At 38.6% G+C, this 23,909-nt stretch overlaps 1 protein-coding gene across 7 annotated transcripts in view; it reads left to right on the forward strand.

Annotated features, from left to right (window-relative positions):
• The window catches only part of MARCH7 (membrane associated ring-CH-type finger 7), a 55,651-nt gene that overhangs the window by 242 nt on the left and 31,500 nt on the right, over positions 1 to 23,909 (forward strand). For 2 of the 7 annotated variants that reach the window (XM_025405446.1, XM_025405442.1), the window contains exons 1-2: positions 2 to 151; positions 16,135 to 16,301. In XM_025405446.1, coding sequence (XP_025261231.1) covers positions 16,149 to 16,301 — 153 coding nt within the window. In that variant the 5' untranslated portion in view covers positions 2 to 151; positions 16,135 to 16,148. Of the gene's footprint in view, position 1; positions 207 to 16,134; positions 16,302 to 21,116; positions 21,309 to 23,909 lie in introns of those variants that run through there. The other 5 variants (XM_025405440.1, XM_025405445.1, XM_025405441.1 and 2 more) reach the window with 4 other exon arrangements.

Genomic DNA, 23,909 nt, shown 5'->3' on the forward strand with positions numbered 1-23,909 from the left:
CGCGAAGTGGGGGGAGGAGGAGCAGGGAGGGGCACTTAACGGTGGCGGCTGGTTCTGCGCCGGATCCGGGAGAGGGGCGGGCGCCATTGTGCTTCGCTGCGGACTGCTTTTCCTCAGTCACAGGCCTAGAACTCCAAGGAGGAAGGCGGCGGTGCTGGTCGCTGCGAGCAGGACGCGCACTGGTCAGTGCCGGCTCAGGAGCCGGGGTAAAGATCTGCGGAGCTCGTTCTTCGTCCCGGGAGCTAGTTCGGGACCAGGCCGCGAGTGGGGGAGGGGAGGAAACGAAGAGGCCTGGGGACGCGGAGGCCGCTTCCTCTCAGGATGAGGTGGAGGAGCTTGGTCCGGGGCCACTGGTGCAAAGCGGGTCACGGCACAGGCCTCCTCTGCCAGGCGCCTTTTGTCGGGTGGTGGAGTTTGTGGCGGGTGGAGGGGACAGATAGTGTGTCTTCCTCAGGAACGTGTGGTGGGTGAGGGGAAGAGGCCAGAGCCCTCTTTTGGCGCGGGGCGGCCTCCTCTTGGGCCGCGGGGCGGGGGGGTCCTCGGAGCCCTGCGGGCCGTGGGCGTCGCGCGTGAGCTCGCCGGTGAGCGCGGGGCAAAGGTGGGCAGGGCTCCGGCTCGGCCAGCCGGGCCTCGAGTCGAAGTGACTTCGGCAGCGCCTTAGATTCGGCCAAGATTGTCTTATTGGTAACGTCAGTTTTTGAATATCGTGACGCCCTGAGAGTTATTTTTGTGTTGTGGTGAATTGTGGGTTTTGCAACTCGAAGTAGGTAGTTGTATTACAAATGGACCTGTTGGCCTAAGAAGTAAAAATATGAAAGGCACTGGGAGTAGGAAATTCCCTCATTTTGGTGAAACTGCGTATTGAAGATGAATGTGTCCACCCACTCACCCCAAAATGCTGCACTTAATACTTTTTCCCAAGTACCAAAGTAAATATATTGGGAAAGTCTCTATCTGGGTAATAAATTCGTCACGACTAATGTTGTTTGGTACTATTAGTTAAATGTGTCAAAACTGAATTTGGCGAGGTTTTTTCCCCTATTTTGTACGATTGATTAGATGTTTTTCTGGTTATATATTATTTTAAATCTCCACGTTTCTGTCCAGATCCAAGATGTAGGGTTAAATACGAATTTTGGATTTAAAAATCCAATAGTGTACAGTTATTAAGAAGGAACATATGTAGTGTAACTAGATCTTTTTCTTGAGGTAGCAAAAAGTTTGTTTGAGAAATGAGGTCAGTATAATATTTTTATTTAACAGCTCTACAGCATTTCGGGAGACAGGACTGGTGCATGAGGCAGTAGCACCAGACTCAGAAGACCTGGGTTTGAGTTTTCATTTTTGCCGTAGTTGTTTATGTTCATGAGATTGTCTCAGAAACATGGCAGTTCATTTCTAGAGAGGATTAAATTTGCTGAGGTGGTGTGTGAAGCAGTCACTGGGGGGACATAATACTAATCTTGGTTTTTTTCCAGTTTCATGCTGGGTCAGATGTCTTGAATAACAATTCCTACTTATTCAAGTACAAATGATTTCTTTTTTTTTGCCACTTTAGAAGAGGGCTTATTTTCCCAGATAAAGCACGAGAATGCCCAGATTATGTTCTACATGAAGGTGTCAGGTAACAAACTGGACCCAGAAGTCATCCATGACTCTCATGTAGCCAATTTTTAGTCCGCTCAATACCCACCTTACACAACTCTTTATCTGCTTTATGTTCAAGAATTGTCTACATTTGGACATTTTATTGTTGGAAAATAATTTTGTAATGCAAAATCTGTCAAATATCTTTAAACATTTTTGGATAATTTGTAATTTGTTGTAGTCAAATTACAAATTATGGAGAGCTTCACATTACAAGAATGAGCTTGATGTGGCATCTGCCCTCCACAACTCACTGTTTAGTCATCAGACTAATGTATAAACAACTATTATTATCTTAGTATGACTGTACAGTAATTCTGTGGGAGCATAGGGGAGGGGTGCTTACTCTTGGAAATTTTACGGGATTTATTTATTGCTTGAACTAAGATGTGAAGGATCACTAGGACTTTGATAAACTGTGCAAAGTCATGATATTATGGTTTGTTTTAGGAATTCATGATTTGTTCCTGTAGCTGAAACATACATTGAATGGTAAGTTAGAGCCTGACATAAAAGACTTTCTGTACTGTACTAGGAAATTAGTGTCTGGGTGTGGTGGCTCACTCCTGTAATCCCATCACTTTGGGAGGCCAAGGTGGGAGGATCGCTTAAAGCCAGGAGTTCGAGACCAGCCAGGCCACAAAGACCCCATCTCTACGGGCATGATGGTGCGAGTGTAGTGGTGCACACTGCTACTACTAGCTACTTGGGCTGCTGAGGCAGGACCATCATTTGAGCTCATGGGTTGGAGAGACTGCAGTGAAGTATGATATAGCTCCACTGCACTCCAGCCTGTGCCATAGAGTGAGACCCTGTCTAAAAAAATAAAAATAAAGTTAGTGCTCTATGCTGTGGAATGGAGAGCTATTGTGTTCCTTAACAAAATCAAAGTATTTTTTAGATGATCTTTGCTGATACATCCTTCTGTTACCACAGATAATTAAGTGCCAGTAATAAAGAACAGTGGGACATGCATGAATGAAATGCGCGGTGTTGCATTAGACTTCACTTTTAAACAACAAATTAAATTAACAAAGCTTTTAACTGTTAAATAAGTGAATCAACTGATCGTATTAGAATGATTACAATTTAAAAGGAATTAGATTTTAAGTTCATACTAAGATTTCTCGAATTCACCAAAGCAGAATTCAATTGCTGTCAAAAAATTTATCTTAATATACAGTATTTCCTAATAATAGGATAAGCCAAGAAGTCTGAGATTGGGGAGGATGAAATTATAATTTGAGAGTTTAGGTTGGGGGGGGGGGGGTTAATACATTTTTTTTCTTTTTTTTTTGTGGCAGGGTCTCACTCTGTTTCTCAGGCTGCTGCAGCCCCAGTCTCCCAGACTCAAGCAGTTCTCCCACCTCAGTCTCCTAGGTAGCTTGTCACGCCACCATGTCTGACTAATTTTTATATTTTTTTTATAGAGACAGGATTTCACCGTGTTTCCCAGGCTGGTCTCCAACTCCTTAGCTCAAGGAATCCTCCCATCTCAGTCTCCCAAAGTGCTGTGATTACAGGCCTGAGTGTGAGTAAAAGCATGCCAGGGTTTAATTTTCATTAATCTAAATTTTCAACTTTTCTGCCCTGGCATGAACTTACATGGTCAGAGCTGGTTTTTCCTGCCCTCAAATATATTTCTCTGACTCTACTGGTTAGACTAGGTAAGTCGAACACCTAGTTTTAAAATCACCTGCTTGCTGCTCTACACCCATTTTTGTCAACAGCTTAAAAAGAAGGCAAGTTTTGAACCTTAAAAGTAGTTATCTTTCCATTATGATCATTGTACATTAGTGTGATGTTTCACACTTTGTAGAAAGAACCCTAAAATGGTTTCCACTCATTGAATGAAGATCGAAACTTGATGCTTACAGATTAAATTCACTTCAAGGAGAACAGTTTGTCTTTTAAAGTGGTGTAGTGTAGACTTAACATCATAGTCATATTTTCTCATGGGATGTTAAAGTTTTTTCTAATTTTTTAAGATTTGGGCATACCATATTTTTGTGTTTTAAATATGTGTCAGCTAAAAATTAAGAGACACTTTTTCATTTTAAGGCCCAAAATGTTGTATACTTTCAAAGCGATTCCCTCATTGACCCACCCTTAGCTTCCAAGTCTCCATGTTTACTATGATTTCCCACTAAGAAAAAAAAAATTCCTCAGAAGCAAATTTTTTTTTTGTTTAAGAAAAGGATATGCAAAGTATACGTAAATAATGAAATTGTAACTGTGTGTTTGTATTTCTGCGAGACTCTTGAAATATTACATTGGGGCTAGGCATGGTAGCTCACTCCTGTAACCCCAGCACTTTGGGAGGCCGAGACAGGCAGATTGCTTGAGCTCAAGAGTTCAAGACCAGCCTGGGCAACATGGAGAAACCCTGTCTCTAGGAAAAAACAATACAAAAACTAGCTGGGTATGGTGGTGCGTGCCTATAGTCCAGGCTACTCAGGAGGCTGAGGTGGGAGGATCACTTGAACCCAGGAGGTCGAGGCTGCAGTGATTGCACCACTGCACTCTGGCCTGGGCAGCAGAGTGAGACCCTGTCTCCAAAAAAAAAAAAAAAAAAGAAAGATTACATTGGTATTTTGTGTGGTTACTCTGGCCTATGTGCCATGGGTTTATCCTATAGTAGTGGTGTACTTTTAGTAATTCAATACTTGTAATCTTCCTTGGATATTTAAGATAATTCCCTGGTTAGACTCAGTTAAAATCAGAGTTTATAGAGACTGCCAGCATAAGATAATAGTATGGTAACAGTAGAAAATAAGGATAAGTTATGAAGCTTTGCTCTATGGCTGCATAACAAACCACCTCAAAACCTAGTGGATTGAAACAACTGGTTTTTACAGTTCTAGGTGCCTGTTGGGCAGTTCTACCGATTTCGCCGGGGTTTGCTCCTCATGTACCAGCATTCAGCTGGAGGATTTCCCAGGCTGGGAGGTCCAAGGTGGCATCACTCATATTTGGCAGCTAGTGTTGGTGGACATATAGGCCTTGCTCTGTGTGATCATTTATGACACAGGAGTCTTGGGACAGCATTCTAAGGGAAGCTTGTAAGACCTCTTACAACCTTGCAAATCTTACAATGTCACAATCCATTCTCTTAGTCACGCAAGACTGGGGTGGGGAAGTAAGACTGCCTCATCCTAGGCAGAGCAGCAACATTGCATTACAAAGAGGGCTAATACTAGGATGGGGGAAATTTGTAGCCATATTTTGTAATTTACGATAGGTTCTTTAGACCACTATAAGAATAGATAGCCTCAAAAATGTCATGCTTGGGATTGCTTTAAAATAATAGAGTGGTTGGTAAAATAGGTTAGAGAGGTTGAATATGGATAATAGTTGAAGACTTGATTGGTACATGGAAGATCATTATTTGTGTATGTTTACAATTTTTCGTGATAAAAACTTTAAGTCATCCTCAGGTAATCTGAACTTCGTTTTGTGAGGTATTTTAACTTTATCTTTTACTTAGTCTTTACTAGAAGAGTATTACTTAGTATTTACTACTTTGTGGTATGTAGCTACTAAGGCTGTAAACCAGCAAGTTAGAATGGGAATTCTTCTCCTTAGAACTTACGTAATACAAGTTATTTAAAAAATGCCTTTTCCTCTGGCAAATAATTGTTGCCCTCAATTAACAAAGTACGTTAAAGAAATTTTTTGAAAACTAAGTATAAAGAAGAAAAAAACACATCAATAATGCCATCACCTGAGATAACAGTAAAATGATAAAAATGGCTCTTTCTTTCCAATTGTTTAATGCATACACTTAATATAAGTAATCCTGTATAGGTTTCTTTACCCTGCAGTGAATATCCTGTACGTAAATCTGAATGACTTTGAAAGATGTTTTACTATGTGTTAAAGGTAAATTTCAAATAATGAAAAAGCCAACAAAATTTCTACTGAGCTGTTTATATGAAAACCTTCACACTGATGGTATTGGTTAATAACAGCTAGTATTTGCTGAACACATTCTGTGTGCCAGCAAACTTCACAATATACCTGTGAAGTTGATACTATCATTTTCACCATTTTATAGGTGAGGAGATTAAGCATTTGTTTATACCTGGAGTCATACCCAAGCATACCAAGTGAGGGGCAGACTTTAAAGCTTCCACTCAACTAGCATATTTCTACAAATAGAAATTGGCTGATGTGCAAAATTAGACAAAGATTAACTTACTTCCTGCCTAGCCTAGCCTCAGTTTTCTATTTTGGAAAAAAATGTGATACGAATTTTACTAATATGTTAAATACATATTTATTAATACATTAACATACAGGAAAAGACTTTTAGGTGTGGGAGGTAGCATGTGTTAATAGGGCTGAGGCATTTTTGTTAGGCTGGTTATTTTATGACTACTGTGTGACTCTTGACATATCTGAACAAGGCCATTGTAATAATGGGACACAGTGATCTGTAGCATAATGGAAGGGGATATATAATACTTGAGAAAAATCTTCATAAGCAGAATCAAAGAAAAACTTTTGGACATTGTACTGCTTTTAGGAATTCACAGCTTTCCAAATTTGGTAAACTAAAAATCCAAGCTCTACCTGGTAGGCAGCTTGTGGTTATGGTCAGAGAAAGCTTTAATCATAAGTACGGTAATTGGTAGAACTCCTTTCCTCCTAATGTTTTCTTAAACTGCCTGAAGTTTTTCAGTTGACTTTTTCATAGTACCCCAAATTCTACTAGAGATAAGTTGGTGGGAAGAGTGCCAAATAGAAGGTACAGTACAAGTAGAAGGCAAGCAGGTAGCATATATATCTGGAAAAAAGTAAATAAATCAGTGTATGTAACTGAAAAATTTACTGTCAGCCACACTGCTCTCGTGTTTTCAAAACTTTATTTACAGCATTCTACTGGACCTTCTGGGCACTTCTGATTGATTGCTTATTATTATTATTATTATTATTTTGAGATAGTGTCTTACTCTGAGTGCAGTGGCACGATCTCCGTTTGCTACAACCTTCACCTCCCCAGGCTCAAACAATTCTCCTGCCTCAGTTCCCGAGTAGCTGGGATTACAGGCATGCACCACTACCACCCGGCTAATTTTTTTTTTATTTTTAGTAGAGACGGGGTTTCACCATGTTGGCCAGGCTGGTCTGCTTATTCTTTATTGTAGAGACGGGGTCTCAATGTGTTACCCAGGCTGGTCTTGAACTCCTGGCCTCAAACAGTCCTGCCCTGGCCTCCCACAGTGCTGGAAGGCACCACAACCGTCCAGACAGCTCATTCTTTAAAACCAACTAATCTTGGTGTGCTTCGTTGACCAACCCCCCCACCCCCTCCCAGCCCCCTGAAAGAAAAACAGTAAAATGTTTGTTCTTCATCAGTATTATAAATAATTCCCTCCTTTCCCAGTTGTTAGGTAAATCCTTTCTGACTTAAGAAGTTTGTGTTGAATCTGCCTTTTATCCATTTCCATGACTTTGGGTCCTCACCCATGGAGCCAACATGTCTCTTCCTTTAATAATCCTAATACTAATTGAGTTTGAGGGGATTTTTTTCTAGCTTATTTCCTCCTTCCCCAGTTTTTCAGTTTTACCTAGTCTACTGTTAAGCCCATCAGTTTGCTCATTTGTTGACATTGGGGCCGAATCTTGGTCTGCTTCTGCCATTTTATCTCTTGGTAATGGATTGATTTTTTCTTCCTTGCATTTTTGTGCATCGTACAAGTTTTGACTAAATGCTAAACTAAGAACAGATTAGAGACTGAAATAAATAATATTTATGCATTGATACGGGCATATTCTACTTCTGTTGGGGTTATCAGTATGATGGGTTGACTTTGTTTTGTCTGTAGTTGAGATGGGTGTGAGCTTTATTATTGCTTTATTTACCCTCAGAGTATTCCAGTAGTGGACTGCCACTGCGTAGTGCTTAGTATGAGGCCAAGAATATTGGAGGAGTTCCCCCCACCCCAACCCAAGACAGAGTCTTGCTCTGTCGCCCAGGCTGGAGTGCAGTGGTGTGATCTCGGCTCACTGCAACTTCCACCTCCTGGATTCAAGCGATTCTCCTGCCTCAGCCTCCCAGGTAGCTAGGATTACAGGCACGTGACACCATGCCCCGCTAGTTTTTGTGTTCTGAGTAGAGATGGAGTTTCACCATATTGGCCAGGCTGATCTTGAACTCATGACTTCGTGATCCTCCTGCCTTGCCTCCCAAAGTGCTGGGATTACAGGCATGAGCCACCACACCCAGCCATGGAGGATTTCTGGAGTCGAGGCCAATTATCTTACATAATGTCTTCCATTTTGGGTGTCCTATCCTCGTAGTATTGTTTATATTATGGCTATTGTGTATTTGTTAAAAAGTGCTCTTATTGCAGTTTCCTGTTGCTTGCCTGTATTTTTCAAACTTCTCTTTATTTAAACACACAAAGCATAGTTTTATAATCTGCCTAAAATGCTTCAGTTGATGTTTTGCTACTCCATTTTTTTCTCTCATCTCGTGTCTCGAAGACCTTGTTTGTGGTATCTTATTTTGCTGTATACTTAGTTATCCTTTGTTCGTTATACTTGAAAAATTACTTGTAGAAATAATTTGAAAGTTAGCATGAAGGCATATTCCTCTAGCAAGATTTATGTTGGCTTCTGCCATGTTCCTGGTGGATTACTGAATTGGGACCACCTTAAACCAAATTCAGGATTTGACCTTCCATTTACCAAGCAGGCAACATTAACTTGGGCTGCAAATTTGCACAAGAGCTGGTTTACTTCTATTAATAGCTTAACGCTTTCCCCCACCCCTCAAGACGGAGTCCTGCTGTGTTGCTCAGGCTGGGGTTCAGTGGCATGATCTTGGCTCACTGCAACCTCTGCCTCCCAGATTCAAGCAGTTCTCCCGCCTTAGTCTCTGGGTTAGCTGAGATTACAGATGCGAGCCACCACGCACAGCTATTTTTTTTTTTTTTTTGTATTTTTGGTAGAGACGGTTTCGCCACATTGGCCAGGCTGGTCTCAAACTCCTGACCTTGTGATCTGCCCTCCTCGGCCTCCCAAAGTGCTGGGATTACAGGCATGAGCCACTGCGCCTGGCCTAATAGCTTAACTCTTAATCTGAGGTTGTGGTCTTTTGGAGTCCACCTTATTGTGAGGAGGTGGCCTGTTAAGAGTCCTTACCTTGTTTATGTCCTGGATTTCTTCAGAGTTTCTTAGGATGCCCAGAGGAGTGGAGTCACCCATTTAAAAAACAGTTCATTTTTTTCGTAGCTAAAGCAAGCCCACAGGTTTTTGAGATACAGACGGACTACATAAATTGTTGAATTGGTATGAATACAGGTTTTTTACTCTTGTTGCTGTGTCAGCCACTATTAAAATGCCTTAAGGTGAAGGCATACTTAACAGAGTAAAAGTATGTCTTATTAGGTAAACTAGCAGCTGCATTATCAGCTTCAGAGAATCTTCATCCAGAAACTTTCATCTCACAAGTCAAAAAGTTCAATAAGTGAAAAATCTCAAATACTAATCATACGATTTTTTTTGTGGCTTTGTAGCTAATTGCATTCCTTACACACTCAGTACCAATTCTGGAGAATAGAAAGTGTAGCCTCTTGTCAGTGCCTTGCCTTCCTCAGTCATAGTCTTGTTAATGAGGAATATGAGCATAAAATTCTAGTGGATCTATCATGACTGGGACTTCAGTGAGGCGTACTTCACTATGGCAGTTGCAAAACTTTTAATGAAGCTCAGAGCCCATACCTGCAATCAGCCCTGGTCATAAGTTTCTTATTACCGGACAGAAAGATAGCCTAACTGTCCAGCTCTGAAATGAAATCTGAATTTTAAAAAACGTGATATAGTGACAGAAGGAAAGACCATTTCATTGACCATTGAAGAAAGAGTGTATGTGTGAACTTTTTTTGCACTGTTTTTAAGTCTTGGTTTAAAACATTAAGCTTCAAATGCCTCTTTCCACTGGTCTGCTCTTGCTTATACCTTTTTCTTTTTTTTTTTTGTTTTTGAGACAGTCTTTCTCTGTTGCCCAGGCTGGTGTGCAGTGGCCTGATGTTAGCTCACTGCAACCTCCACCTCCCGGCTTCAAGTGATTCTTGTGCCTCAGCCTCCTGAGTAGCTGGGATCACAGGCGCGTGCCACCACACCTGGCTAACTTGTATTTTTAGTAGAGACAGGGTTTCACTGTGTTTGCCAGGCTGATCTCAAACTTCTGGCCTCAAGTGATCCACCTCGGCCTCCCAAAGTGCTGAGATTACAGTTGTGAGCCACCACACCCGGCCTATATACCTTTTCCTTTGTAGCACTTAGAGCTATTGAAGTTATGTAATTATTTGTGTAGTTTGTTCCCTATTAGACTACAGTTTCTTTACAGGCACCATCTCAGAATGTTTAGTGTTATCCCCCTACCTCATTCGCTTGCTGAGTATTAATTACTGTGCTTAGTGCATGAGTATCCAAAAAACTTGGTTAAATGAATGAATGAACTTAGAAAGATGCATCTTAGAACCTTCTAAGTGATTCGATAGAAGTTTCTCAAGGACTGCACATTTTTGTTTTTCACTATATTTTGTGCTTTTGACCTACAACTTACGCAACCAAATTACGTAAGTTTTCCTGTAACACCTACATTGTCAAAATTCAATCAATTTATGTGGAGGAGTTGCCAAAAATAGTTTCATACAGTATCAAATTATCTCTCTCAGAGGACTCTGCCTCTTTGCCTTCTCCCAAGGAGGTTTGTTTTAAGCAGATTTCCTACTAGGTTAGTTTAGTTCTACAAGTAAGAACTGGGTATAAATGTAGTCAGAGTAAACCATGAGAGGTATTATTAGGAAGCACTATTGTCGTAGAACTTAATATTGGCGTATGTCTTTTAAAGCATTTTGTTTCCCAAAAATTCTCAGATTGCATATACCTTTAGTGTCTTCTTAGCTACCTTGATAAAATACCACATCTGCTACTTGTTAAATTGTTCGTGGGCTTTTGCATTGTCAATGTTTAACCATTAATATTCTTTCCCCTAATGAATGCCTTTTTAAATTTCCAGTTCAGGATTTACCTCTTATTTTAATGAAGTATTTTGTATCGACTTACCAAATACGTATATAGTTTGTAAAAAGCCGATGGTAGAAAAGATTTATAATTTAGGTGACCATAAGCTTTATCATCCAAATGAGGCCACTTTTAAGAGACAGCATAGGCACTACTAATAATTTTTCTGGGATAATAAGCATAAATTAGAATTTTTCAGCACATAAACTAGGACTGTTCTGGGCAAATAGGGAAATATGGTCATCCTGCTTCTAAGGAAAAGAGCAGTCCTTTTCCTTACCCTTTACCCCATCTCTAGTCCCACTTTGCAAAGGCAGTGCCCCACTACTACTTACTATTTCTTTTAGGACTTACATACTTTCATTTTTCTAAACAGGGTGCTTATATGGTTATTTCATGGTTTTTCATTGTTTCCTACCATTCTTATTTCCCACTGCCCACTTCCATCTCACAATATGTAACAAATTGATTCAGTAGTCTGTATTTACATTATTATGAGTATATAAATATTAAAGAGCTCACCTAGTACAATCATGCCTCCTTTCATGAACAGCTAAGTTTTTCCAAGTTAAAAAATTAATTCTTAAAATTACCTTCTTTTTTCTAGTTATACCATCATCTCTACCACATGCCAATGAGATATAGTTTCCATGTGATGCTTTTTTTTTTCCTTAGAACTTCTGCTACCTGAGGTCCTGCTCCAGTCTGAATTGTTTGCTTCCCATGCTTTCTGCATACCATCCTCCTTAACTTCCCCTTTATTGCTCCTTCCTGAGTTTCGTATCTTGTTATTTCCTGCCTCACAATCCCTTATTTCTAGGACATGCTTTTCATTTAGCTTCATCTGGTTGTGTTTTTGGTCTTATTGTTTTGTTGAGACCTTCCATGTCTGAAAACATGTTCTGTTCTCCACTTCAAATTTACTTGCTAGATTGGAATTCAAGGCGAAACATTTTTCTCAGTATTATAAGCATTATTTCATTGTCTTAAGTCTTTATTGTTGCTGTTAAGCCATTCTGATTACATTCTCTTTGTATGTGACCCATTGTTTCCATTCTAGTAACTTACAGGATCTTTCCATTACTTCTGGTTTCTGCAGTTTCACGGTGATATATTGTGCTTAGTGTTGGTCTTTTTTCTTACGTAGTGTTGAGCCCTTTCAATTTGGAGAGTTCTGTTCATCGTTTCTAGAAAAGTTTATTTGGTAATTTTCTCTATATTTCCTTTTTCTGTAACCACAGTCAAATGATAACTTTGGATAATTATTTTCATGTTACATTTGCTATTTGTTTTGGTTCTGCTTTCCAGGAGGTTTCTGCAGCTTACTCCCAATCCTTATGTTGAATTTATTTCAGTGTATCTCATTTTAACAAGTATATGGCATTTTGAATTTCCATAAGCTCTTGATTATGCTGTCTTTGTATTCTCACCCATCCTGTTCTTATTTCATGAATGAATTTTTTTATATACTTTAAGTTCTAGGGTACATGTGCACAACTTGCAGGTTTGTTACATATGTATACATGTGCCGTGTTGGTGTGCTGCACCCATTAACTTGTCATTTACAATAGGTATTTCTCTTAATGCCATCCTTCCCCCCTCCCCCCACCCTACGACAGGCCCCAGTATGTGATGTTCCCTGCCCTGTGTCCAAGTGTTCTCATTGTTCAATTCCCACCTGTAAGTGAGAACATACGGTGTTTGGTTTTCTGTCCTTGCAACAGTTTGCTCAGAATGATGGTGTCCAGCTTCATCCATGTCCCTACAAAGTACATGAACTCATCCTTTTTTATGGCTGCATAGTATTCCATGGTGTTTATGTGCCACATTTTCTTAATGTAATCTATCATTGATGGACATTTGGGTTGATTCCAAGTCTTTGCTATTGTGAATAGTGCAGCAATAAACATACTTGTGCATGTGTCTTTATAATAGCATGATTTATAATCCTTTGGGTCTAATCCTTTGCATAATGGGATGACTGGGTCAAATGGTATTTCCAGTTCTAGATCCTTGAGGAATTGCCACACTGTCTTCTACAATGGTTGAACTAGTTTACAGTCCCACCAACAGTGTAAAAGTGTTCCTATTTCTCCACATCCTCTCCAGCACCTGTTGTTTCCTGACTTTTTAATGATCACCATTCTAACTGGTGTGAGATGGTATCTCATTATGGTTTTGATTTGCATTTCTCTGATGACCAGTGATGATGAGCATTTTTTATGTGTCTGTTGGCTGCATAAATGTCTTCTTTTGAGAAGTGTCTGTTCATATCCTTCGCCCACTTTTTGATGGGGTTGTTTGATTTTTTCCTTATAAAATTTGTTTAAGTTCTTTGTAGGTTCTGGATATTAGCCCTTTGTCAGATGGGTAGATGGCAAACATTTCGTCCCAATGAATGAATGTTATTTGATCTCTGTGAGGATAGAAATAAGCCCCTTTCCCCCAAATTTTCCTCTCCCTGCAGCATCTTAAAGTTTTGTTGTTACTATTGTTTACTTTGGTCCTTCTTTCGTATTGGAGGCCTTCCTTGATTACATGGTAGTCCTTGATGTTTGTCAGTTAGAGGAAGCATTAAAAGTCCTGATGAGAAACTCTTGGTGACTAGCAGCCTTTGCTGTAGGATAGAATGGTTTAGTGAAAGGCTAGCTATTGAAGTGAAGACATTGCAAATGACATTCAGAAATCTTGTCACTGGTGTTTGGTGATCCAAGAGTAGAATCCCTTAGTCTCCTGATGGCATTGTAGAAACAGGACCATGAAAGAGTCTTTGGGTCTCAATATTGAGTGTATAAATTTTCTTTTATTCCTTAGACTGACCCATGTCTAAACTCCTGCAGAGGTGATTGTACGTCGTGTGTGGGAGATGGGAGGTGTGGAGGACACAAGAGTATTATCTAGGAAATCTTTATTCTCCAGAGAATAAATATTCTATCTTTAGGGGAATGGAACTGGGGAAGAATCTGAGGTTCCGCTGCTCCAGATACAGGTGTTAATTCAACAGCTTGCTGTCTGACCACATGCACCATCCCCCCAATCTGTTATTTTTTTGTGATAAAATACAGAGAACATAAATTTTACCATCTCAGCCATGTTGGTGTACAATTCAGCATTATTGGATACATTCATAATGTTGTGCAAGCATCACTAACATCTATCTCCATAACTCTTTTCATCTTGTAAAGCCAAAATTTCACACTCATTAAACAGCTCCCCATCCCCCGCCAACCACCAATCTTCTTTCTCTATGATTTGACTATTCTTAATTATTTTTAATGTATCTTTTCTGTGTTTAGATATATAAATACTTACCATTGTATTACAGTTGTCTACAGTATTCAGTACAGTCGCATGCTATACAGGTTTGCTGTCTAGAAACAATAGGTTATACCATATAATCCAGGTATTAGAGTATACCATTCAGGTTTGTGTATATACACAGTTAGTTTTGCACAGTGACGAAATCACCTATAGATGCATTTCTTAGAATGTATTCCTGTTCTTGAGTGATGCATGACTATGCATACTATGCATACAATGCAATAATGTTCAGCCATAAAAAGGAAGGAAATTCTGGCATATGGTACAATATAGATGAACTTTGAGGACGTTAGGGTAAGGGAAATAAGCCAATCATGAAAAGACAAATATTGTATGATTCCACTTATATGAGATACAGTCAGAGGCCTTGTAAATCCTTGCCTCAGAATATTTTAAAATCTTTTTAAGGCCAGGCACGGTGGCTCATGCCTCTAATCCCAGCACCTTGGGAGGCCGAGGCGGGCAGATCACAAAGTCAGGAGATCGAGACCATCCTGGCTAACATGGTGAAATCCCGTCTCTACTAAAAATTAGCCGAATGTTTTGGCAGGCGCCTGTAGTCCCAGCTCCTCTGGAGGCTGAGGCCGGAGAATGGCGTGAACCCGGGAGGTGGAGCTTGCAGTGAGCGGAGATCATGCCACTTCACTCTAGCCTGGGCGACAGAGCAAGACTCTGCCTCAGAAAAAAAAAAGTAGTAATGTCTTTATAGTAGCACTATTACAGCTCCCAAATGGAAACAATATAGCGTACGTTCATGGTAGAATGGGAAAATAAATTGTGTGCATTCATATAGTGGAATGCTATGTAAAGAAATTAGAGTGAACTTAAAACTGCATGCAACAACACAGATGAATCTCACAAATATAATGTTGAGCAAATGAAGCTGGATACAAAAGAGTACTTATTGTATGATTCCATTTATATATATTTAATAATCAGGCATGGGTAATCATTATTTTTGTCCTGGGTTTGGAAATGTTTAGTAAGGAAAAGTTGGAAATTATTAATCTATAAAGTGGAAAGCACTCAGTTCCACAAAATAAATTTAGCATTTTGGTTTTTTTTTTCTTAGAAGTTTTATTCATTTTATTTGCATTAATAGAATCATACTCTATGTGTAGATTTATAGATTGACTTTTTTACTTAAAGTATCATTTTCCAGTGGTACCATAAACAGTCTTTGGAAACATTTTGAGAAACACTTTATTAGCTCTGTGATCACGTACAAATTGCTTAAACTCTCTGTGCCTGTTTTCTTATTTATAAAGTGGAGATAATAGAGTACCTGTCTCACAGGGTTGGTCTGCAGATTCAGTGAACTAACAGTTAATCAGAAGGTCCTTACTGTCAGACCGTGCATATAATACTTAATAAATATCAGCTGTTGCTATTATTTTTGTTATAATTAAGAGATCCTACTGTGAGTGGTAAATAAAAAGAAAGTTCATTCATATCCCAGGCAGTGATTTTAAAATACTTTAAATGATTCTGACCTAGAAAATTCATTGTTGAGATGGGGAAATAGAAAGGTAAACAAATTAAAATGCATAGTAGTATGAAAAGTATGTATGAAATAGAAACATATGCAGAGAAGAAAGGTACTTGTGTTTAAACCAGTGACCAAGAATTGGGTGGGTAATGTATAGACTTTCCAGGCACATACAAAGGTTTGTGAGAACATTGTGTTAAAGGGTATGCAAATAGTACAACAGGTATGAGCATTGAACACTAAAAATAGAGAATACCAAGAGAGTCAAGGACAGATTCATGTAGAATATGTAATAGACAAAATTGAGTAAGGAAAAGAGCCAGATTTTGGAAACAACAGACGTCAGAGTGCTTCATTCCACTTTTATCATGTTTGTTTGCTTCCTTTAACGGACGGTAGAAAACCTTTGATGAACTTCTGCTTTGTGGAAGAGAAGTGGTGATCATTTCACAATTTACCTTGTCAGATATGGTTAATTTGTATAGTTAATTTTTTATTTGAGCTAATGATTAAGGAGGATTAAACATTAAAGGCTTTCATGTTTTCCCAAAGGCAATTAATGAAAATTTTCATTTCACAGAAAAATCTGNGCTTTCATGTTTTCCCAAAGGCAATTAATGAAAATTTTCATTTCACAGAAAAATCTGTAAGAATGGAATCTAAACCTTCAAGGATTCCAAGAAGAATTTCTGTTCAACCCTCCAGCTCCTTAAGCACTAGGATGATGTCTGGAAGTAGAGGAAGTAGTTTAAATGATACCTATCACTCAAGAGACTCTTCATTTAGATTGGATTCTGAATATCAGGTAACATTTTTATTTGGAATATATGTATACAGCCTTTTTCAAAATCCCTAGGGCCACTCTTTTGAGGGTATTTTTAAAATGTAGTAGCTGGATCTGAGGCATCCTGTAATCAAAACCAATATATATGTAGCAAAATGAATAATAATTTTTCAAACTTTTTAGACTTCAGAATTATGAATAACAGATTGTAACCTCATATAAAATCATACATTTGGGCTGGGAACGGTGGCTCATGCCTGTAATCCCAGCACTTTGGCAGACTGAGACTGGCAGATCATTTGAGGTCAGGAGTTCGAGACCAGCCTGGCTAACATGGCGACACCCCGTCTCAACTAAAAATACAAAAAAATTTGCTTGGCGTGGTGGCACACGCCTGTAATCCCAGCTACTTGGGAGGCTGAGGTGGGAGGATTGCTTGAACCCCGAGGTGGAGGTTGCAGTGAGCTGAGATCATGAGACTGCACTCCAGCCTGGGTGACAGTGTGAGACTCCATCTCAAAAAAAAAAAAAAAGCTTTCCAAAGACTTGGAAAACTTTGTACATATAAACAGAAGTATCAATTTTAAGTATAAATTTAAACTGGTCAGTCAATGTGAATGGATTTGTCGGAGGAACAAAAACTGTACCTCCTTTTCCTCTAAAATCACACTCATTCATCTGACTTTTCTCTGCATATACACAAAGCAGTGGTGAAATAACAAATGTTAAGTGTTTTTCTTTGAGATTACAACTTCTAAATATTTTGCTTTGAATGTTGAGTGATTTTTAAATTAACAGGTTATCTTGTTATGAAAGTTCTAAAAGTCTTTTACATGAATTTTTAAATTTGATTTTTATGGTGAAGAATGAGTTTATATTGGTATGTCCATCTACTCTTATGTAGCTAGTTTTCGTTAGGAGCACAAGCTTTTCGTTTCATTTTGTTTGAAACAGGGTCTTGCTATGTTGCCCAGACTGGTCTCAAACTCTGGCTCAAATGATCCTCTCACCTCAGTCTCCTGAGTAACTGAGATTATAGGCACACACCACCATGCCTGACTAGTTCTTTGGATTTTGAAATGGCTTATCATTGTAACAAATTTAAGCTCATTGCATTTTTGGCTGAATGTTATAATTAATGTTTGATTTGCAAAAGTCTGATCTTGAGGTAATCTAAAAGAATCCTTTGAAAATTTCTGTTTGTATTAAGTATTCATATATTTATATGTTATATGATCTGATATATGACAGAGTCTCATAAAAATGTTCCTACACAGTAGTAAGCATTCTGTAAGATATTCAGAGCAAGACTGAAGTAAAAAAAAAAAAAAAAGAGAGAGAGAAAATGCCCATATCTGCTACCCATTTCTTAATTGACTATATGAACTGTTTACCTGGTCTCTGTTTTATTTTAAACTCCAGCTCAGTGGAACCTGGTCTCATTTTAAATGCCAATTGATATTGTACATTTTCTGCTGCTAGACAAGTTTATGATTCCTAGAGGTGTAGAATCATATATTTTGCCTTTTATAGAAATATCATGGTGACATATAAAGAGCACAGAATTGTATTTTCCTGTATTCGTAAAATTTTGTCTACTAATTTTTGTCTACTTTTAAAAATATATATAGCTTATTAATGAGGAAGACAAACTTTGAAACCAGACTGTACTGCCTAGAGAGGAGTCATGTTTCATGACTTACTAGCTATTGACATCTTTTTCTGTTGTGATTGTTTTTGAGTGTTTGTTTCTTTTTTTTGAGACAGGATCTCACTCTGTTACCCAGGATGGAGTGAGTGGTGCAATCACGACTCACTGCAGCCTGGACCTCCCAGGCTCAAGTGATCCTCTCACCTCAGCCTCTCCCCCAGCAGCTAGGACTGCAGGCATGTGCCACCATGCCTAGCTAATTTTTGTGTTTTTTTGAAGAGGTGGAGTTTCACTATGTTGCCCAGGCAGGTCTTACACTCCTGGGCTCAACCATTCTGCCCATCCTTCCCTCCCAGAGTGCTGGGATTGCAGGTGTGAGCCACTGCACCTGGCTGACATCTTTTTGACTTAGTATCACCTACTTTATCCAGTTGTTACAGTTACATGACAATGCTGTATGTTAAATGATAATAGTACCTGGCATATGGTAAACACTATATAAACGTTAACTACTGCTGTATTTGTTTTTTATAATTGTTATAATAATAATAATAGTGTAGGTGCTAAAGTCCTGAATATATTTAGTATCTTTATTGACATTCTCCTTAAGATATGACTGTTTCAAACTGTTTCTTCTAACTTGTTCTTAATGTTGTAGATTATTCAAAAAAAGTCCATTTCTGGTCAGGCGTGGTGGCTCACAACTGTAATCCCAGCACTTTGGGAGGCCACAGCAGGTGGATCACCTGAGGTCGGGAGTGCAAGACCAGCCTAACCAACGTGGAGAAACCCTATCTCTACTAAAAAGTTAGCTGGGTGTGGTGGCACATGCCTGTAGTCCTAGCTACTCAGGAGGCTGAGGCAGGAGAATCACTTGAACCCAGGAGGCAGAGGTTGCGGTGAGCCGAGATTGTGCCATTGCACTCCAGCCTGGGCAACAAGAGTGAAACTCCGTCTCAAAAAAAAAAAAAAAAAAGTCAATTCTTATTATGTTAAACAAATAGCAGCATTTTTTTAAAAAAACCATTTAAATGTTGGCCGGGCACAGTGGTTCACGTCTGTAATCCCAGCACTTTGGGAGGCCAAGGCGGGCAGATCACAAGGTCAGGAGATCAAGACCATCCTGGCCAACATGGTGAAACCCCGTCTCCACTAAAAATACAAAAAATTAGCCAGGTGTGGTGGAGGGCGCCTGTAGTCCCAGCCACTCGGGAAGCTGAGAGGAGAATGGTGTTGAACCCAGGAGGCTGGAGCTTGCAGTGAGCTGAGATTGCACCACTGCACTCCAGCCTGGGCAACAGAGTGAGACTCTGTCTCAAAAAAAAAAAAAAAATTCCATGTTAATGACTTCAAAATGACCCCACCTAAATGTTGGTTGTAGTAACATATTAGTGTTGATTTCATTCTGTTCCAAAATTTTAATGTCTTTAACTATCCAAGTAAAATTCAGAAATTACTTGCAAACACCCAAAAACCAAACCAAGTAGAATATTTTAAATGTTTATTGATTCCTAAGATAAATTATTTTTATAAATTTTAGGGATTTTCTTAATGCTTTTTAGTTGCTTTAAGTTGCTTACAATCAGTTTTTTAATCGCTTTTTTCTTTTTAATGGTATGGGAGCAGTTTCAACCATAATTCAACCATTTTTAGCCTCCTTTGCTTTTTTAGTTTTGATTTCAAAATTGAAACTCCTATGTTCTTAAAGTGTTTCACTTTTTTGTTTTTGTTTTTTGGTTTTTTTTTACGAGACGGGGTCCTGCTCTGTCACCCAGCTTGTGGTGTAGTTGAGCAATCATGACTTAGCACAGCCACAACTTTCTGGGCACAAGCGATCCTCCCGCTTCAGCCTCCTGAGTAGCTGGGACTACAGGTGCATACCCTCCCCCACCCCCATCCCCCCAACACATACACATATGTGGCTAATTTTTAAAAAAATTTTTCTTGTAGAGATGGGATCTTGATATGCTGCCCAGGCTGGACTCAAACTCCTGGCCTCCAGCAGTCCTCCCACCTCAGCCTCCCAAAGTGATGGGATTACAGATGTAAGCCATCTTGCCTGGCCAGTATTTTATTTATCTGTTTTTTCTTCTGTAAAATGGTGATAGTGATAGTGGTTTCTTCATACAGCCACATGTATATGTGAGATGTAAGATGAACAAGATTGTTCATCATATTGTTAAGATTAATTGAAAGAAAGAATACATGTGAAGCACTTGGAACAGTGCCTAGAACATAGTATAAGGGTTCAGGTATTACTAATTATAACTATTTATAATTGTTATTTATAATTATTTTTATTGTTAACTTGCTGTTACCATTATTATTTCCTGGCTTTACATTGGTTTAAGGTAATATCTGTAGGGAATGGTATAATTTATCCAAATATTAAATTACATGTAGTATGTTTAGTTTTATTTAGCATTGTTAAGACTACTCAATGTCAAAGGGAGCGTTTTAAAATTTTTTAGTTTTTGAGACAGGGTCTCACACTCACCCAGGTTGGAGTGTAGTGGCACTGATCTCAGCTCACTGAAGCCTCTGCCTCCTGGGCTTAAGCAGTCCTCCTACCTCAGCCTCCTGAGTAGCTTGAGAATATAAGTGTGCGCACCACACTGTGCTGATTTTTAAATTTTTTGTAGATGCGAATCATCATGCCTGGCCAGTATTTTATTTTTCTGTTGTAAGTCTATCTGTTGTAAGTCTGTTTTTATTTATAGTGTAAGTCTCACTATTTTACCCAGGCTGGTCTCGAACTTGGGAGATCAAGCAGTCTTCCTGCCTCACCCTCCGAAAGTGCTGGGATTACAGTCATGAGCTACCACACCTGGCCAGAGGCAACATTAAAAAAAAAAAAATCATTGAAGTGTTTTAACTCACAACTATTGGAGACATAAAACTTCCATTTTCTCAGGCACTTGGTAAATCTGAAGCTTCAGAGAAAAGAGGGTCAGGGGTAGGACATGATATATCAATTTCAGTTATGTTATGGACTTATTATGGGAACACCTAATATAGTGCTTGACATTTTATAGAACCTTTTTTTACTTCTGTTTTTAGTTAAGACGAATATTTGTGTCAGTTCATCTATAAGGTTCTGAAATCTAGAAATATAGGTGGTTTCTCTCAGTTACGTGATTATTATGTAATATACTTGAGCTTAAGAATCCAAGACTCTGGATAGCATTGTTTCTTTGGGAAAATGTAGATTCTAAGTTCCGAACGGTTGATTTCCTAAATATCTTTTAGTTCTCAGCCATTTGTAAGCTGCGCTTCACCTGTTACTAATCTTGCTGTTACTTCTGCTATCCCATCTTTAAATTTTTATTACAATTTGAATGATTGAAAACTATGATCATCTTACGTCTTTAGTGACAGTAAGCAAAATTTACGTTTTAAAGGAAGATTTAATTTCTATAATTCCATGTTTTTAAAGGAAAATTTAATTTCTATAATTCATATTGTTAAAAGTAAAAATGGGTTATTTGTGAATATGTAAATTTTTATGTTGATTTGGTATATTTTTCTGTAACTTTAAGGAAGCACTAGTCTGTTTAGTATTTGTTCTGACTGTTTTGCTTTGTTGAGAGTTTGATTACTTTTAATAGGAAATAATTTTAAAAGGAGGCTTTTTATAAGGTTATAGGGGCTTTTTAAAGTTATTGATACCTTTTTTTTAGTTTGTAGATAACTGCTATAGAGATCAGTACCATTGCATATTTTGCATAGTGCAGAACCAGTGGTCATTAATTTTTTAAAAATCTACCTTATGCAAGTGTAGCTTTCAAGGAAATAAATACATAGATGCATATACAATTAAACAAGAAAATGAAAACAATTTAAAATAGGATAAGGAAAAATACAGAATACTGAGAGTAATAAATATGGAGAGTGGGTCAGAATTGTAACAGTGATAGGCATTACATAAACCCTGCAGCATTTTTAAGTTAAACTTGCTCTCATTTTGGTTATCAAGAAGATCACAGGAAAACACAACTAGCTCTGTAATGAGTATTGCATATAAGAAAAAGAGACTGGGCATGGTGGCTCACTCCTTTAATCTCAACACTTTGGGGGGCCAAGGTGGGAGGGTCACTTGTGGCCAGGAGTTAGAGACCAGCCTCAGTGACATAGTGGGACCCCCTCTCTACAAAAAAAAAAAAAAAAAAATTACCCAGACATGGTAGCACACGTCTTAGTCCCAGCTACTCAGGAGGCTGAGGCAGGAAGTTTGCTTGAGCCCAGGAGGTTGAGGTTGCAGTGACCCTTGATCATGCAATTGCACTCCAGCTTAGGTGATAGAACAAGACCCTGTTTGAAGAAGAAAAAGATACAACGTTCCTCCGAGGAAACAAAACTTGTCAATTTGGTCTTAAAGTGTACAGAGGAGTGATAGGAGTTTCTTCTGCTGGTGTGGAGATGGGTACTCTCCATCACATGAATATTTTAAACAAGGAAGAGCTCAAAGTCTTAAGTTGTTGCTCATGGTGAAGGTAGTGTTGTTCTGGAAGTTTTTCAAAGCAGAATTTATTCACTTCACAGTCAAGTCGTTAACTCATGGAAATGAGGAGCCCAGGAAAAGAATATCATTCTGGGCTAGTTTCTGTTCCTGTGCTTTACATGATTTTTAATGATTAATCATTTGCCAGTGGATAACATTGATGTAAATTTGCAAGTATCTTTAAAATTCTTTAAGAAATGACTTTATTAAGTTATAATTTTACATACCATACAATTTGCCCATTTAAAGTTCAGTAGTCTTCAGTGTATTCACAGCTGTACAACCATTATGGTTATCGCTGCACTACTTCTCTAGTCCCCCTTCCCCTACCAGTGCAAAGCAACCATTAATCTACTTTATATCTGTAGATTTCCCTGTTTTGGATTTTCATATACATGAGTGGAAACAGGTACTATGTAGTCTTTTGTTGGTAGCTTCTTTAACTTAGCATATTTTCAGTGTTCATCTATGTTGTAGCATATGTCCGTACTTTATTCTTTTTTGTGGCCAAATACTATTTCGTTATATAGGCATGCCATATTTTGTTTATCCATTTATTTTCTGATGGACATTTGGGTTGTTTCTACCTTTTGGCTATTATGAATAATGCTGCTGTAGACATTCATATGCAAGTTTCTGTGTGGACTTGTGTTTTCACTTGTATTTGGTATGTACTAAGAATGGAGCCGGGCATGGTGGCTCATGCCTGTAATCCCAGCACTTTGGGAGGCCAAACGTCGGGAGTATTTAAGGCCAGCAGTTCAAGACCAGCCTAGGCAACATAGTGATACCCCATCTCTACAAAAAATTTTTAAAACTAGCCTGATGTGGTGGTGCACACCTGTAGTCCTAACTTTTGGGGAGGCTGAAATGAAAGGATCCCTTAAGCTCAGAAGGTTGAGACTTCAGTGAGCTATGATGGCACCACTTCACTACTACTTGGGCCAGAGTGAGACCGTATCTCATAAAAGAAAGGAATGGAATTGCTGAGTCATGCGTAACCTCTGTGTTCAATCATTTGAGGAACTGCCATACCGTTTTCAAACTGGCTAGATCATTTTACATTCCCGTTTGTGTGTATGAGGATTCCATTCTCTCCACATCCTCACCAACACTTATCTTACTTTCTGATTCTAGCCATCTCCATGGGTATGAAGTGGTATGTATCTCATTGTGGTTTTGATTTGGATTTCCTTGGTGACTAATGATGTTGTACATCTTTTCATGTGCTAATTGGCCATTTACTGTACATTTTTCAGAAATGCCTATTTATAATAGCTCTTTTGCTCACTTTAAAGTACGGTTGTCTTATTACTGAGTTGTAAGTGTTCTTTATATATTCTAGATTTAAATTCCTTATTGGATACATGATTTGCAAATATTTTCTCCTTAAGTTTTTTTTTTTTTAATTGCATTGTTTTAAGGGCATTTGTGTTGGGAAAATATTTTAAAACCTTAGAAATAATTTTCTGAAAGC

Source organism: Theropithecus gelada, chromosome 12, assembly GCF_003255815.1.
Source record: "Theropithecus gelada isolate Dixy chromosome 12, Tgel_1.0, whole genome shotgun sequence".
NCBI classification, from domain to species: Eukaryota; Metazoa; Chordata; class Mammalia; order Primates; family Cercopithecidae; genus Theropithecus; species Theropithecus gelada.